The 19,142-nt window shown below is 42.3% G+C and overlaps 1 protein-coding gene across 1 annotated transcript in view; it reads left to right on the top strand.

The window, feature by feature from the left end:
- The window catches only part of LOC130096839 (5-hydroxytryptamine receptor 2A), a 15,461-nt gene extending 413 nt beyond the window's left edge, over positions 1-15,048 (top strand). Inside the window, exons 1-3 of the mRNA XM_056263529.1 lie at positions 1-37; positions 1,981-2,181; positions 14,378-15,048. The exon at positions 1-37 is cut by the window's left edge and continues 413 nt beyond it. Coding sequence (XP_056119504.1) covers positions 1-37; positions 1,981-2,181; positions 14,378-15,018 — 879 coding nt within the window. The 3' untranslated portion in view covers positions 15,019-15,048. The remainder of the gene's footprint in view (positions 38-1,980; positions 2,182-14,377) is intronic.
- The last annotated feature ends 4,094 nt before the right edge of the window (positions 15,049-19,142 follow it).

Here is a 19,142-nt window from a genome sequence, read left to right as displayed (position 1 = left end):
CTGGTTATGCCAGCCTCACTTATCACTATTCTTTACAGTAAGTACTACGCTTCTTTCTTCTTTTTTTAAACAACAAATGCACATAAATAGTCTGAAAATGTTTTTAAAGCATGTAAGCAAACCACACCTGAAACTGAAAGGCTGTATGGACGAGTCTCACAAAAGCTCTCTAAAAATACTGGTTTTTGTTTGTTTTTTACTGTCATGAAAAAAATAATTTTCCTTGAATTTGCTTCATTGTTTTCATGCCAAATATATATTGGTAACACTTTACAATAAGGTCCTGTTAATAAACGTTAATGCATTAACTAACATTAACAATGAGCAATACATTTGTTACAGTATTTATTAATTTGTTAACGTCAGTCCATAAAAATACAGCTGTTCACTGTGAGTTCAATTAAATAATATTAACAGATAAAACTTTTGATTTTATTAATGTATTAAAAAAATTTTTAATTATTAACGTAGATAATTAAATGCTTTAGAAGTATTTTTCATGTATTTATCAAATGTTGACAAATTAAACGGTGTTGTACAATTTTACCAATAATTTCTTTACTTTTTCTTCTTTTTTTGTGTGGTGAAATATAGCCTTTGTGAGATTCACCTGAATTTTACAGTTTGAAGTAATTGTAATATCAGCTTATTATAGATAATATGTATTGTTTGTGAAACAACTTAAGTAATGCCAAGTCATAGCATATAAATTCAGTCAAGACAAAACCATTAGGGTTTTTTTCAGGTATTGTTTTTTAGTTTCCTTTCGAGTTCCTGAGAAACAGGGAACAAAGGGTACAGTCGTAACCGAGACGATTTGGGGCTATTGTGCTTCCATAACGTGTTTTCTTTGAGACTATACTGAAGAAAAAGAAGAAGAAAAACATTCAAAATTCACATTTAAGAGTTTATTCTATCTGATTTATGGAGTGATAAAAAGAGAAATCTTCTCTGTAAAACTTTTAACCTTCAACTGTAATATGTCAACAAAATCTGACCTGACTTTATCCAATCTTCAGATATCTGTTCCAAAAAAGTAGTGCATAATTTGCATATTTAAACATTTCAGAAAACTTGTAATGCAAAACAAGTGTCGTAACGTACTGTGATTAATCATGTACAGTATGGTGATACCTTTTAGTTAACATTTTTACTTTATTCACTCATGATGTCTTGTCTTAACCCTCTGGTGCTCAGAGGGGTTTTTTTCAATGAAAGAAATGTATAATATTTTAGTTTGATTATTTAAATTGTTTTATTTATTTAATGCAAAATATTTTAGGGAACTTTATGGTACTAATATTTACCAGTAGTTATAATCAATTTATTTACTTTTTTGAGTATAGTCCTGAAAATAAAATTTCCAACTTAAACTGTCGTATATCTTGAATGCTTTAGAGCAACAGACGTAAGTTTGATCTCTTTTTAAAGACGACATTTGGCAGATAATTGAAACAAATTATTATAAAAAAGTGAACTTAAAAAAAGTTACAGAATTTTACGTTTATTGTTATGAAAAATGCACAAAAATACTATTTTAAATTTTTATTGCAAGAAAATCAAAGCCATAAGTCTAAACAAGTTCTGTTCCAAATTTGAGGTTGATATCACAAAAAATGAGCTTTCGGTAAGATGTTGTTTGCCTGCAGTACCGATCGCTTCCACTAGAGGAAACTTGTCTCCCATTCATTTCCAATGCGCTTATTTTTGACCAGGAGGAGCAAAAGTGTGACTATTTTTTACAGGACCATTTAATCTTTTCGAATCATGCCGATGATTTTTTTTTCTGTTCACATAGCAAGTGCCAAAACCTTTATAAATTTCCCTACCATTCCGATGAAAAAAAAGAAGTAATTTTTCTATCAAAAATGACCGAAGAGCACCATAAAAAAAGAGCACGCTGAAACATGTGAATGGTTTGTGAAGATACTAGGTTTCTACACGCATCTTCTGAAACGTCCTCCTCCTGTCTGTCTCCAGATCACACCTGGCCTCTGCCGGACCTGCTCTGTCCCATGTGGATCTTCCTCGATGTGCTCTTCTCCACCGCCTCCATCATGCACCTGTGCGCCATATCTCTGGACCGCTACATCGGCATCCGTGACCCGTTCAAATACGGCCGCAGCAACTCACTTTGCAAGGCCATGCTCAAAATAATCAGTGTTTGGACCATTTCTATAGGTGAGAATGAAGCATCCAGTGTTACAGAGTGTCAAAAGATTGCGTTGTGGTTAATGATGGTTTACACTGTACAGAAAACAGTATCAGGAACACATTTCAGCACACAAGCAGATCAACAACATGCTTCTGCAGAAGGGATTCAGTTCAACTTTATTCATTTCCCAAAGGCAATTTGGTTGCAGCATACAAGCATACACATAAGACAGAGTCATACACACACAAACACACACACACACAAAAATCCATCCTAACAAATAATTTACCTTAAAGATACAATGGGCCCTATCTTGCACCCGGCGCAAATGACTTTGTACACTGACGCATGTATCATTCGTATTTTGCACCCGCGCAAAGCGGGCTTTTCCCTCCACAGACGCACGCCGGAAACCTAGGGAATGAACTTGCGCTCCCTGGGCGGGTCGGCGCAAAGAGGAGGCGTGTTTCGACGCAAGCATTCCCTAGTGCTATTTTGCTGTTCTATAAAACAATTGCGCCACTGACCAGAAAAAACCTAGTCTAAAGTCAGTGGCGCGTTACGCGTTGTTCATAATGCTATTTTAAGCGCGCATGCTGGGCCATAATGTAGCGGGTGCACAACGCGCATACACTTTGATTCTCTCATCAACACAGATGCAGCAGTTTTTATTTTTGCAAATCATACATTATAACAAGGAAAAATATTAACGCATGAGGGAAATCATTGTGGTGTCCATGAAGATGTAAAAAAATGTAGGCCTGAATCTAGCTTACACATTTACCCACATTTTTCAGGCTAATTGTAGTAATGACGGATCAGACCTGTTTGCCCAATAGTGGTAAGACACATATGTATATAAGGACATCTGACAAATTAGTTTGTCTGTCAAGAACCAGGAAAAAAAAAACTCCCATCCCCATACAACGTCACTTCTCTGTCTTTCACGGTCCTGACAAGAACGTTGCTCTCCTCGGCTGTGAACCGCTCCTGGCGCGCGCCTGGTAAATCCGCCGTTATAATAGCAATCCGCCATGCAACATGCGCACCTGGTCTTAAAGGGAATGTGAGATGACGCTCTGATTGGTTATTTCACGTTACGCCCAAACCACACCTATGAATAATGAAGCTACTTCAGACCAACCCCTTTTAAACTTGCGTCGGGCGCAAGAGTCATTTCTCCCGCCGGTTAAATAGCAACAGCGCCCAAGACCCGCCCACAAAGTTACTTGCGCTTCGCGCTTGATACTTGCGTTTCAGATCGTTAAAATAGGGCCCAATATGTCATTTGTTTCGCCGCTAGGGGTTAGGTTGATGACGCAACATTCCAGAGGAATTATGGGACTTGTCGTCAAGCTGATGGATCTATTAATGTTTATGGATGAGTGAATACAGTGATGTTTTTATCATGGCTGTGGTGTGAAGCGCGATTGCTGATGAGAGACAGATCTCAGCGCCACACGCGCGTCCCGCGGAGATAAAGCAATGAGGACATTTCATTCTACCGAACTAACTTACCCGCAAGTGCTGGATTACTCACACAGGTCAGGTTATTAGAAGAATGAAACTTGTGAGGTAACGCAGCGCTGCTTCACTTGGTCTACAGTATCACACTAAACTGCATTTGAGTGTTGAAAGTTATAATGTTATTCTATGTGTTCGTGTGTTGGCTGTATGAGACTAGCAGTGAGCTAGATCAACATTAGAATAACATACTGATCATATTCTAACATTTCATCATGTTAAACTATATAACATTAATTCGTTTTATGTACATTTGCTCACCTGTCTAATAAAGTACATGTAAGAGCGGCGTCTCCGTCGAGTCGAAGTTAGCCGCGGACGCTAGCTCTCGGCTTCTCAAAAACGCCACGCTGATGTTGATCCTCGTTTTAGTTCTCCTTTTGTCCCAAAGTCTGCTTGCCATGGTCCATAATGTCTGAACGAAACGACGACAGCGTGAGCGCGCCGCTAGCCGTAACGCTGTTGTCCACGTCTGTCGCCATGGTTACTACGGCAGTACGAGCGGAAACCAGGGATAACGCGGATACTACGTCACTGACACAATAAGTGAACAGAGACGAGCCATTATTTAAAATAGGAATTTCTCTGAAATTAAAAATCTTTGGGGACTTTGGGGATATTGTAAGTACACAACTGCAGGAAATATATCACTGTGCAAGTGATTTTTGGATATTTTATTACAAAATTCTTATATATTAAGTTTAAACACTTTGCAGCTGAGGGTATAAATGATTTTTCAACCCGATTTGTTTTACTAATCGGAGTCCTATACCGACTGCCCGAAGGGAGGAGATGAAACTCATGATGCATCATCTAACAATATGCTCTGGGCTTTACCCAAACCGAGATAATTAATGAAACACACCTGACCTGAGAGGACTCGAATCAGTCTGAAACCTGGAGACAAACAGCAGGGAACAGATGCGAGTATAAACTAATTAACAAATCAACTGCAAACACAATGAATGCAATGAATGATGTACATAATGTACATTACTGATAAAAAAAGAAGAAAAACCATCAAATGTGAAGTGTCAGGGAATTCTGTGAAGTTTACAGATTTTCACTGTAAAATATAAGACGATTTGACCTTTTTACTCACATTTTTTTTACATTTAACAGTGTTTTACTGTAAAATTACATTAAATGTTGTGTTAGGGTTTTCCCTGCAGTATAAACGTACAGTTTTCCCCTTATTTAGTACGGGGATTTACTGTTCACCAGTTAACAGGGTTTTACTGTCACATACTGTTTTTAGTCTTTTACAGTCACACTTTTTATTGTTTTACAGTCACACAATTTAATATGTGTTACTAACATGCAACTGTGGAGGAACCAAAGAATAAATGCATATTTATATTTAAGCCTCAGCATAATTTGTATGAGCCAGAGAAATACTTTCTATAAATCAGACAGTTTACAAATTATCTCAATCAAATATGACAGTTGAATAAGTATTCTGACAGCTTTTACTTTTTTTAAACTGACAGCATATTTCAGTGGGGCAAACTGGAAGAAAATAATGGGTAACACTTTATTTCGATTTTGAACTTTCTGTTGACTATAAGTAACTTTGCAACTACAACTAACTCTCATTAGAGTATTAATAGACTGTCTTCTTAATATCTGCTCACACTTTATTTTGATGCTCCTTCAACAGACATTACACTGACTATAAGTAACTCTGCAACTACATCAACTTATTATTCTAACCCATTTCAGTCTACTAATACTCTACGAATACTCTAATGAGAGTTAGTAGACATGTGGCTGCAACGTTACTTATAGTTAACAGAATGTGTTAAAGGGACCATCAAAATAAAGTGTTACCAGAGAGTGTCTAATATGAGGAGAACTCCCACTCTCAGTAAACGTCCGGCTCCTGAACTGGTTGCAGTTCCACTCTGGGTCCATATGAGGGCGCTCACAGGACGAGTGCAGAATGAATGGAGGTCTATGGTAGCTTGACTTCGTCATACTCAGACTCTTGTCAGAATGTGAGTCTGATACTGCCCATAGGGCTTTGATTATGAGGCGTGTCTTAACCGAACCAGAAAAAAAAAAAACTCTGCACTCAATTGGAAAGACCTACAACCAATCAGAGCAACGCAGTAAGTGACGTATGTTGAGCTACGCAAAGTTGTCAACAGAACTCAACTACACGCACGCTGGAAGAAGTAGTAAAATAATGAGTGTTGCTTCTTTTACTTGGTCCTCCATGAGTGCGACCAAAGGAGAAACCACAACGACCACAGGGTTTTCATTGCGTCCCATCTTCTTAGCGACCATCAGAGCCAGCTGATAAAATAAACTTTTGCCGAATCCCGTAGGAAGGACGGCAAACACATCTTTCCGATCGACAAATGCCTTGATTGCAGTTCTCTGTTCGTCTTTTAAAATGAATGCGCTGTCCATTTCTTTTACAACAGACGCAATAGTGGAATCTCTACATCTCAGTTCTCCAGCTGCAGTCATCTCTGAGGGAAACCAGTTCAACCCAAGCGCTCTTTGATAACGTGATGATTACGTCCCTGCAGATCATCTGTCCATCATCGTATAAAGCCCGCCCTGGCAATTTGATTGGCCCGACGATTTCTGAACCGATCATAATTATTTCTCAATGGATCGAGTCCAGACCGAACTTCCCGACTAAAAAATGTTGAATGTTGTATTCGAAACGAGATGCAAAGAAATTACACAATGTTGGGTGTTAGATTCACTTATTTGCTTTAAAAAGTCTTTTAAAATGTCAATGACGTCATACACATCGTACGACCAGAGATAATGCTTTACGGCAATCCTTCAGTCACTTTGGTGGGTTTGCGCTCTGCACTTTCTCTTCTCTCGAGTCAGCCGTCATAGGTAAACACACGTGCTAGAAGAGTTTTGTAAAACTAAAGTTCTTAACCTTCGGGTCCGGATGCCACAATGCCATCTCTGGTCGTAATCAGTCCTTCACTGACCAAACAGCGTTCATTAGCAGAATGCTAGCGTGTTATGGGCAACAACAACTCAATCTGTAAGAAATGGAAAGGACATAAGTACTCGTTCATTCAACTTTTGACCTATAATCCATGTTGAACTTGCAAAACCTACAATAAAATCTGAGATTTCTCGACGGCAATCGGGTGAAAGAAAAAAAGAAAAGAAAAAAAAGCATTGAAAATACATTTTGGTCCAAAAATAACCAAAACTAGGTGTGTAATATTTGGTGTTTGACTGGTTAAGGATGAGTGCTACCAGAATGGTGTGTCGATTAGAACACAGGAATGAGTCCAGAAGTTACTTCTCAATTGATTTATTGCCATTTGCTTTCTTTCTTGGTTCTCCGATTTCCTTAATATGGCTTTACAATTGCTGCATATTGCTGTTGTATTTGCTGTCATAGACGCAACAAACACATGCAGCAAGCTGAGGAGCAAACAGTCAGCACAAAGAGAGACACACTAGTGAGGTTGATTAGTAAGGTAATTATCCTCAGGTGAAGGAAGTTCCAGGAAGTGGGCGTGTCTCCCAATAGAGTGACTAATTGGGATTTTTAACAGCCGCCCCCAAATATGACAACATATTTGTCCAAAGAAATCCCACTCATACAGTAGGATCAGTGGTAAAGGCAGGAAGAACGATTAATCGGCTAACTGGACGGATAAATTGTTTGCCATTTATGACGATCTCAGCCACTCGAATGCGGCCATCAGAACTGGGCAGGACCTTAGAGACTGTCCCTATGGGCCAGGAACTACGAGGGAGCTGAGGATCCATCACCATGACCACAGCAGAAGTTGAGATAGAGGAACCATCCGTTTTCCACTTCTGACGGGACTGAAGGCTTGGGAGATAATCCTTGATAAAGCTAACCCAGAACCTGTCAGCCAGGATCTGACTGTGTCTCCACTTCCTATGGGTCAAGAGCTCAGAGTCAGCATACATTACTTGTGGAAGGGACGCGTCTCGCCGCCCCATCAGAAGAATATTTGGCGTTATCGGATCCGTGTCCGAGAGGTTCGATGACACGTAGCCAAGGGGTTTTGAATTCATTATCTCTTCCACTTCTATAATTACAGTGTGAAGGACTTCCTCGGTCACAACTTGAGTTCCCAAAGTAACACGCAGGGCATTTTTAATAGACCTCACCTCACGTTCCCATGTTCCTCCAAAGTGAGGAGCATGTGGCGGATTGAATGAGAACTTGATCTGCTGCTGAGCCAGTTTCTCTTGAAGTGTAAGGGCAAGTAGAGCATAGGCTTCTCTGAGCTCCCTTTCGCCACCTCGGAAATTTGTGCCCTGGTCGGATATAAGTTCATGAGGACGTCCTCGCCGGGCTACAAATCGCCGAAGGGCCAGGAGGAAACGGTCAGTGTCAAGACTAGACAGGAGCTCAAGATGGACACATCGGGTGGTCTGACATTTAAAAAGAATGCCCAATCTCTTCTCATGCCTTCGGCCTATCTTGATGGTGAAAGGGCCAAAACAGTCCATACCAGTTGACCAGAAGGGGGGTTTATGGAGACGGAGTTTAGAGGCAGGCAAGTCCGCCATGCGAGGAACAGAGGGAGAGCCTTTCCATTTCTTACAATCTACACATGTTTGCTGAACCCTCTTCACAGCTTGACGGCCACGTAAAACCCAATATTTCCGCCGAAGATGGGCAAACACTCTTTGTGGCCCAGGGTGACGCAAAGAAGAATCAATTCCCAAGATGATCAGTGAGGTAATATGATTCTTAGGATCCAAAACAATTGGATGGATAATATCAGGCTCAAGATCCTCACTCTGACGGAGTCGGCCGCCCACTCTAATCAATCCTGTAGCCGGGTCATATTCTGGGGCTAATTCAGCCAGGCGACTTTGAGGAGGGACATCTCGGCCACTTTGGAGTTCTTCAGGATTCTTCAGGAAAATCCTCCTTTTGAGCTTGACAGAGTAGATGGAGCTCTGCTTGAACATGTTGGGGCTTGGTGGAGTCCAGCTGTATACTCTCAGCAGTAGCATCAAGTAAAGCTGTCCAGGTGCTAAACTGGGAATAGTCAGATTTTAATAAGCTGTCAGACTGCTGGACATGTCCACAGAACAGGGATTTTCTCAGTTCTGGCACTGCTTCATTGGAAGGAAAAACTGGAGACTTTGGCCACTGATCTGTGGGTAAGTACAGGAAAGATGGCCCTGAGAACCAGCGACTGGTATTGATGAGTTCTATCAACTTCTTGCCCCTTGTGATGTCATCGGCAGCATTATTGTTGGTATTCACATACCTCCACTGTTCAGGCTGAGTGTGCTCAAGGATTTCTGTGATGCGGTTTGCCACAAAGACGGTATATCTACAGTTGTCAGAGCAAATCCAGGTCAGAACGGTGGTGGAATCGGACCAAAGCATGACATCATTAATGGACAGGGTAAGTTCTCTTTGCAGAAAGTAGGCCAACTGGGACCCGGCTAAAGCCGCACACAATTCAAGACGTGGAATGGATATGGTCTTCTTTGGGGCTACCCTAGAACGGGCCATAACAAAGGAAATGGACACATTTCCATGTCTATCTATGACACGAAGATAGGCAACTGACCCATATGCCTGTTCAGAGGCGTCACAAAACAGGTGAAGCTCTCGAGTGCCAGCCATCTCATCGGTTCCTATTGAGTTATACCACCGGGGAACTTGGATGTTAACTATTCCCGGTAACTCCTCCTCCCATGTGGTCCAAGCCAATCTGATGCCCTCTGGGATATCTGGATCATCCCATTCCCTAGCTGGCTTCATCCACAGTTGTTGGAGCATGACTTTTGCACGAGTGGTGAATGGAATGATAAACCCGAGAGGGTCATACTGCCGGGCAAGAATACGATATAGGATCCGCATGGTGAGGACTGTGTACTCCACTGGGCGGTGTTTGAAGCTCAAGGTGTCATGCAAACAATGCCAGGTAAGTCCAAGAGTCCCCTCACACGGGTCAGAGCAGTCATAACTCAACCATAGCTCAGAATGGACAGACCGTGCTTCAACAGGTAAATGATTGATTACAGAGGCATGGTTACTGGCCCATTGACGAACTTCGAAACCACCCTCAATCAAAGTGGAGCGCAGTTTGTTGACCATGGCTTTAGCTTCAAGAGCAGAAGGTAGACTTTGTAAGCAGTTGTCCACGTAAAAGGCACTCAGGACTGAAGTCTGAAGATCAGAATGTTCTGGCGCAAGACTCTGAGCATGCCTTTGGAGCGCGTATATGGCACAACATGGACTGCACGTAGTGCCAAAAGGCAAGACCTGCCATTCATGAACTTTAGGGGGGGTATCTCTCTTCATGCTACGCCAAAGAAAGCGTAACAGGGGCCTATCAGTGGGTAGCAAGCGGATTTGATGGAACATTCCTTTAATATCCCCACTGATGGCAACCTGATGCTCTCGGAAACGGATGAGGACTCCAAGCAAGGAAGGGCCTAACGTTGGACCTGGCAACAGGTAAGCATTAAGGTTTTCACCCTGGTACTGGTAAGAACAATTAAACACCAGGCGGTGTTTGCCATTGTGCTCCACTAAATGATGGGGTATATACCAGGACTCATGACTTTCTCCCACTTCCCATGAATTCAGTTTCTTGACATACCCAGCATCAATGAGTTTTTGGATCTCCTGGTCATAGATGACTGCACGCTCTGGGTTCCTGGATAACTGTCGCTCAATGCAACGTAAAGTTGGCAGGGCTGCTTCAGGAGGCGCATGTAATAAGGGGGCATTTTTGACTCTGAGCAAAGGAGTGGCATATCTCTGTATTCCATTAATCTCATGGCGCTCTGTTTGTTGCTCTAGGCACTCAAAGGCTTGCTGATCCTGCTTGGACCGGATAACAGCTTTAGGATTCTTAGAATATGGAAATATGTCGATTTGCCACAATCGTTCCACATCCCTCTGTAACTGGTCTTTGTCAAGCGAAGTAAGAAGACACCGGGTATCAGAGCTGGATTCCTGCACCAGAGAGGTCGGACCATGCAACGTCCATCCTAAGCAAGTGTGCAGGGCAGCTGGACTTCCAGGGGGGCCAAATCTCACACATTCCGTAGAGCACAAGAGATGAGAATGATCTGCACCCACCAACAGCAATGGTCTGATCTTATGGAACTCCTGCAACGGCAAGCCTTGGAGGTGCTGATAACGTCTCTGCAGAGTGGTGATAGGGTAAGTCTGCTCAGGTAGATCTAGTTGCTTAGCAGTGAAAGCATCTTTGATTTCATTTTTCTTCTGCTGTTGGGAAGCTGATGAAATTGAAAATGACACTGTAGCACCCACAATTTTCTCTGTGCCTTGTCTGATTGTGCGCAAGATTAAGGTCTCCGCCGCCCCATAGAGGCCTAAACTCTCCGCAGCAGATGACAGGAGCATGGTTCTTTCTGAACCGTCGTCCAGAATGGCATAGGTCTCCAGAGATTTCCCGTTATGAGTCAAGACAACTCTTACCACTTTAAGGAGTACAGAATTGAATCCACTGGGCCTACTCAGATAGAGAATTTGTTGTTCACTTTTACGGGTATTCACTTCATGCAGGATTCCTAAATGCCGAACTTGGCATTGGGGGCAACCTTTCTTTAAGTTGCAGTTAGATGAACGATGGGAACGTCCACACTTCCAGCAGCAGCCATTATCCGTAATCCACTTTTCCTTGGCTGCTGCATCAAATTCTTGAAATCCAGGACACCGACTAAGATGGTGAGCTTGACTGTTACAGAAAGCACAGGATGGGGATGCAGATTCACTGGAGAATTTCACACGAGGATTAGTGCTTTGATTCTGGATATGATCTCTAGCACTCTCTTCCTGACTTATACCCTGAAAGAAAGTGGCGGTGGAATGATCTCTGGCCAGTGGCCCTGTGACCCTCCGTGATGACTCACTCACTTGAACAGCCAAACTTTGACATTCTGCTTCCTCCTCTAGCCAATTGGCAAAGCCTATCAGATTATACGGTACATCTGGTCTTAATAGTCGGGTTTGTCTGGCAAAACTGGCAACCTGGTCAGCGGGGAGCTTACTAAGCAGCTGATGGACATGGGACGCACAGGCCAGCTCCCTTGCACCTTCGTCATGGCCCCAGGACTGAAGCATGCCTACCAAAGCTCTAATACGTACGGCAAACTGACTGAATCCTCGAGAATCTCCAGAGCGAACATTTGGAAGGCTCTGGACAGAAGTAATTTCTCTTAACACCAGATGGTGGGGTTGGCCGTACCTCTTCCGAAGAGCTTTTAAAGAAGTAGTGTAAGGCTGTGGATGATGAGCATAAGCGAGGGCAAGATGACGGGCTGAATCCAATTTCAAATGATCAAGAAGAATATGATATTTATACTGCTCATTTTCCTCAAGTGGCAATAAGTTCTCCAAAGCCATATTTAGCATTGCAAACTCATGAGGGTCTTCTCTTCTAAAAAACGGAAATGAAGGCCTCTCACATGCTGACCTTCCGAGCTGAACAGGGGGCACTGATATGTAGGACACAGGAACTGCTGACTGGGCTGGAAGACAGGAGTGAGCAGCTGTCGTAGAATGAACCCTACGGGGAGAATGCACCCAATCCGCAGGTGCTTCATGAGACTGGGACGCCGAGACTGTGGGAATCATATCAGCAACAGAATGGCACTGAACATTTCTAGGGTGACTGGCTGCATACTCTTCTAGGTGCCTACCAGGATCGACTAGTGCTGGGCCCAGAGGCAAATGGCGAGAACTACAAGCAGGCATGACTAGAGGATTAGTAGCAGAAGCTGTCACTCTAATCGGTGGAGCTGGTACAGGCCCGTGGGGAGCCTGAGGAGATTGTCGTGCGGCAGCTAGTGGAGCCACATACTCTGGATGGACAGGTAGGGCATATGGCAGATCAGGAAAAGGATAAGGGAAATACGGAGACCTAAATACTCCACCATTTTGAACACTGATGGCTCAGGACGTGCAAGAACGTTTAGGCCTGCATGCATGTCCGTTGGTTCTCTACTAGATCGGGCAGAGGGTGTGGGAAGCATAGAGACCGGTGGAGATGGAAGAGTGCTTGGTCTACTCAACCTTGGTGGTGAGGGAGGAGGCAGGCTTTGTCTCTTACCCTGATGTTGACGCAGACATTCTCCTAGCTCCTGCACAAAGGATGTCCTAAAGTCCACTGATGGATCTCCCTCTCCTGCCCGTCTCTCAGGAGATGCAGCACGCATGCTTTGTGAATCAGAATTAAAGGAAGAACATTCACCTTGGTCCTGCATATTCTTCATCATTTCTCCCAAATTCATCAACATGCTTTTCATCTGTTTGACCTCCTCGGTCAGAGACTTCACATCAGTGTTTTCAGATGGTAGCAGGGCTTCTGGATTCCCTCCTCCTTGTAATTGACCTCGAACATTTGTAGCAGAAGAGTGGGGATGTACCATTTCATAATCCTGATGCCACACCGGAGGCCTCACATGCCTAGTTGAACGCTTCAGTTTCCCAGGGTTATCTTCTGACTCCATTCCAGCAGCCTCTCCGGCTCGAAGGACCATGTGTAATATTTGGTGTTTGACTGGTTAAGGATGAGTGCTACCAGAATGGTGTGTCGATTAGAACACAGGAATGAGTCCAGAAGTTACTTCTCAATTTAGTTATTGCCATTTGCTTTCTTTCTTGGTTCTCCGATTTCCTTAATATGGCTTTACAATTGCTGCATATTGCTGTTGTAAAGTCATAGACGCAGCAAACACATGCAGCAAGCTGAGGAGCAAACAGTCAGCACAAAGAGAGACACACTAGTGAGGTTGATTAGTAAGGTAATTATCCTCAGGTGAAGGAAGTTCCAGGAAGTGGGCGTGTCTCCCAATAGAGTGACTAATTGGGATTTTTAACACTAGGACTTTATTCAGCATTGTATTGTCTTCTGGTTCTGTTGTAGATCCGCGTTCAGTGCCGCCGCTGACGTAAGACGCTGCTGACGTGTGTCTGGTGTGTGTGTGTGTGTGTGTGTATTCCGGTTCTGTTGTGGATCCGCGTTCAGTGCCGCCGCTGACGTAAGACGCTGCTGACGTGTCTCTGGTGCGCCCGAGCTTCGTTTACAGACTGAGGGAGACGCACGCTGGAAACTAAACAATCTTCACAAACATGTCTAAGGATTTCCACACAGAGGAAGACTTGCATTTTTTTTGCCCAGCCATATTTATTTGAACCCGAATACACGGGCGCACCAGACACACGTCAGCAGCGTCTTACGTCAGCGGCGGCACTGAACGCGGATCCACAACAGAACCGGAAGACAATACAATGCTGAATAAAGTCCTAGTTTTTGTTATTTTTGGACCAAAATGTATTTTCGATGCTTCAACACATTCTAACTAACCCACTGATGTCACATGGACTACTTTGATGATGTCTTTATTTCCTTTCTGGACAAGGACAGTATACCGTACATACATTTACAATGGAGGGACAGAAAGCTCTCGGACTAAATCTAAAATATCTTAAACTGTGTCCCGAAGATGAACGGAGGTCTTACGGGCTTGGAACGACACACCCTCATATGTCATTAATGACATCATTTTCATTTTTGGGTGAACTAACCCTTTAATAGGGAGTGGCCAGGCTCTCCGTAGACGGGCTCTGGTGTTGCCAAATAATGCAACCGTTGAGATCACGAGATGTGTTGAAACAAGCTTTCTGAAGTGATCCTTGACTCTTGTTGTTTTCTTCTCTTCTTTCAGTGTTGTCGCTGCCCATTCCAGTAATGGGTTTCCAGGATAAGCAGAAGGTGTTTGTGAACGGCACCTGCGTGTTGAACGAGCCTCGCTTCGTCCTGGTGGGCTCATCCGTGGCCTTCTTCGTCCCTCTGGTCATCATGGTGGTCTGCTATTACCTGACTCTCCGGGATCTCCAGAAGCACAGCTCATCTTTCCCGCAGGAGAGCAAGAGCCTCTCCACATGTTCCTCCGCTAAGATAACAGACACAAGTCTGCTCAACAGTGAGTCCTCCTCTAAGAAGTTCACATTTTCGATCAGCAAACGTGTGTTCAGATCTCCACGAGGCCAGGATAAAAAAGGCCTTATGCAAAATATCCAAAACGAGCAACGAGCCTCCAAAGTCCTGGGGATCGTCTTCTTCCTCTTCCTGGTCATGTGGACTCCGTTCTTCATCACGAATGTGCTGATCGCTCTCTGCCGGGACGACTGCGGGGAGGTTCTCTATAAACTCATTAACTTCTTTGTCTGGGTGGGATACGTGTCCTCAGGAGTGAATCCCCTGATCTACACCCTTTTCAACAAGACGTATCGCCAAGCCTTCGCTCGCTACCTACAGTGCAGATATCATGAGGAGAAGAAGGTCCAGTCCAACAGAACATGCTGACACACGCTTACAACTGATCAGTAATAGACTAGTCGGATTAATATTCGCCATCTCAAATGATCTATGTACTTCTAATATGAGGCTGATTGTCTGTTGTGAGTTTTATAAGATCAGTTTATCTTTCTTGTGTTACAGGACGTAACAAATGTTTCAGACAAAAGTAGGGGATAAAGGCACGTTTTACCCCGGCGTTCCTTTAGCACTTTCATAAACACACGCTTTTCAAGATGCACGTGGAAATTAATCTGATCCTTGAAATTATCGTGAATCAATAAAGATTGATTCTGAGCTAATCTGATCTAATATGTGTTTTTTATTTTTTATTTTGTAGCAAATCTTCCTAGACACTGCAACATTATCCTATAAACTGCAACATCCTCCTATACACTGCAACATCATCCTATACACTGCAACATTATCCTATAAACTGCAACATCCTCCTATACACTGCAACATCATCCTATACACTGCAACATCATCCTATACACTGCAATATCATCCTATACACTGCAACATCATCCTATACACTGCAACATCATCCTATACACTGCAACATCATCCTATACACTGCAATATCATCCTATACACTGCAACATCATCCTATACACTGCAACATCATCCTATACACTGCAATATCATCCTATACCAGGGTTTCCGTTGTCCGGTAATTACCGGACATTGGCCGGGAAAAAAATGAAATGTCCGACAAAATTAAATCTCTCCGGTCAAATTGTCCGATTAAAATTGCGTAATAATCCCGCCCCCCTCACACAATATGAATTTGAGAATAAGCCTAAAATGTATAAAGCAAAAATACACCGACCTTTGGCTTATAAAGGAACAGGCTCTACCGTTCGTTTGAAAGTTATTAAACAACATCGCATGCTGCATTTCAAATAAAGCGCACGCCTAGAACGGCTGTAATATAGACCTAAACAACGAACGATTGAGTGAGACGTTTCAAATATGGCCAGGTCCATTGATATTATTGATAAAGTTGATAAAGTTGACGATGCAGACTCGCCATCTTCGCAGTAGTGAACGCGCCTATAGAGAGAAGTGTGCACGCGCCGACGCCTCCGTGTCCTGATTAGCCTATATTGTCCACTATATTTGCTTCTTATTTAATAATCCAGGCAAATTTGTTGATGAAACATTGATTAAAATTAATATACAATTTATACAAAACGAAATTTTCAAGCAAAAATAATATTCGAAGATCGCTGGGTTGATTATTATTTGAAAATCGCACCCCTCCACCACATGCACACACACATGCATTAGACTACACACCAGAGCATGTGAGCAAAGCGGAGCGGTGTGACGCTTATAAGTTAAAAAACTTAAATATACGTTTCATTTTTATAAATAATATAATGTTATTATTTTTTTATTTCATCTGTTGATTAGGGTATATGAAAAGGGAACCGCATGAGATGAGTAAGATAGGATCATAAGATGACCAATAGGCCTATATATCGGAAAACATTTGGAATTGGTCAGACATGATTTTGACCACTTATTTAGTTTTGTTTTGTAGAAAGCCTTTCTTTAAAGTTTATTTCGTTTTGTATAAATTGTATCTTCATTTTAATCAATGTTTCATCAACAAATTTGCCTGGATTAAAAAATAAGAATTTATTCATATGAAGTGTGCATTTCTGGCGCGTTCACTACTGCGAAGATGGCGAGCATGCATCGTCAACTTTATCAATTTATCAACAATTTAAATGTTTCATGCATAATCATTACTTTCGCCGGTTCTTTGTGGCAAGCTTTATTTCAGGTGTTGTGTGATATCTCTGCGCCCAAGTAGCAGTGCTTCGCCTGTTCAGAGTCTCCGCAACGGCGATAGATTGAAACGCGCGTCCGAGTGAAGATTGCGCAACTCGCGCAGCGCGTCGTCCATGCAACTGATAGCAGCGGACACGAGCGCTCAGCTTGATTTAAAAAACAACTGATTTTAGCGCTAGATCTCTTATTTAATAGCAAACTAAATGAATGATCTGCTAGTTAAATGGAGATGTTAACTAGTTAGCTAGTTATTTATTTGTATTAGGTACATCCATGCCTCAATGTTTCAAAAAGTGAATCCTCAACTTGACTAATTAAGAGGCGATATTTGACCGGCATATCATCAAAATGTCCGTTAAACGAAAACTCTGCCGGTCACTTTGACCGGCACCATTTTTTTCTAGCGGAAACTCTGTCCTATACACTGCAACATCATCCTATACACTGCAACATCATCCTATACACTGCAACATCATCCTATACACTGCAACATCATCCTATACACTGCAATATCATCCTATACACTGCAATCTCATCCTATACACTGCAACATCATCCTATACACTGCAACATCATCCTATACACTGCAACATCATCCTATACACTGCAACATCATCCTATACACTGCAACATCATCCTATACACTGCAACATCATCCTATACACTGCAAAATCATCCTATATACTGCAACATCATCCTATACACTGCAACATCATCCTATACACTGCATCATCATCCTATACACTGCAACATCATCCTATACACTGCAACATCATCCTATACACTGCAACATCATCCTATACACTGCAAAATCATCCTTGACACTGCAACATCATCCTATACACTGCAACATCATCCTATACACTGCAACATCATCCTATACACTGTAACATCATCCTATACACTGCAACATCATCCTATACACTGTAACATCAATCTAGACACTGAAACATCATCCTATACACTGCAACATCATCCTATACACTGCAACATCATCCTATACACTGCAACATCATCCTATACACTGCAAAATCATCCTTGACACTGCAACATCATCCTATACACTGCAACATCATCCTATACACTGCAACATCATCCTATACACTGTAACATCATCCTATACACTGCAGCATCATCCTATACACTGTAACATCATCCTAGACACTGCAACATCCTCCTATACACTGCAACATCATCCTATACACTGCAACATCATCCTATACACTGCAACATCATCCTATACACTGCAACATCATCCTATACACTGCAAAATCATCCTTGACACTGCAACATCATCCTATACACTGCAACATCATCCTATACACTGCAAAATCATCCTTGACACTGCAACATCATCCTATACACTGCAACATCATCCTATACACTGCAACATCATCCTATACACTGCAACATCATCCTATACACTGCAACATCATCCTATACACTGCAACATCATCCTATACACTGCAATATCATCCTATACACTGTAACATCCTCCTATACACTGCAACAACATCCTATACACTGCAACATCATCCTATACACTGCAACATCATCCTATACACTGCAATATCATCCTATACACTGCAACATCATCCTATACACTGCAACATCATCCTATACACTGCAACATCATCCTATACACTGCAACATCATCCTATACACTGCAAAATCATCCTTGACACTGCAACATCATCCTTGACACTGCAACATCATCCTATACACTGCAACATCATCCTATACACTGCAACATCATCCTATACACTGCAACATCATCCTATACACTGCAACATCATCCTATACACTGCAATATCATCCTATACTCTGCAACATCATCCTATACACTGCAACATCATCCTATACACTGCAACATCATCATATACACTGCAACATCATCCTATACACTGCAACATCATCCTATACACTGCAACATCATCCTATACACTGCAAAATCTTCCTTGACACTGCAACATCATCCTATACACTGCAACATAATCCTATACACTGCAACATCATCCTATACACTGCAACATCATCCTGTACACTGCAACATCATCCTACATCCTATACACTGCAACATCATCCTATGCACTGCAACATCATCCTATACACTGCAACATCATCCTATACACTGCAACATCATCCTATACACTGCAAAATCTTCCTTGACACTGCAACATAATCCTATACACTGCAACATCATCCTATACACTGCAACATCATCCTATACACTGCAACATCATCCTATACACTGCAACATCATCCTATACACTGCAATATCATCCTATACACTGCAACATCATCCTATACACTGCAACATCATCCTATAC

This window comes from Rhinichthys klamathensis, unplaced genomic scaffold, assembly GCF_029890125.1.
Source record: "Rhinichthys klamathensis goyatoka isolate OS25496 unplaced genomic scaffold, OSU_Roscu_1.1 h1tg000207l_1, whole genome shotgun sequence".
NCBI classification, from domain to species: Eukaryota; Metazoa; Chordata; class Actinopteri; order Cypriniformes; family Leuciscidae; genus Rhinichthys; species Rhinichthys klamathensis.
This window is presented reverse-complemented; position numbering and strand designations above follow the sequence as displayed.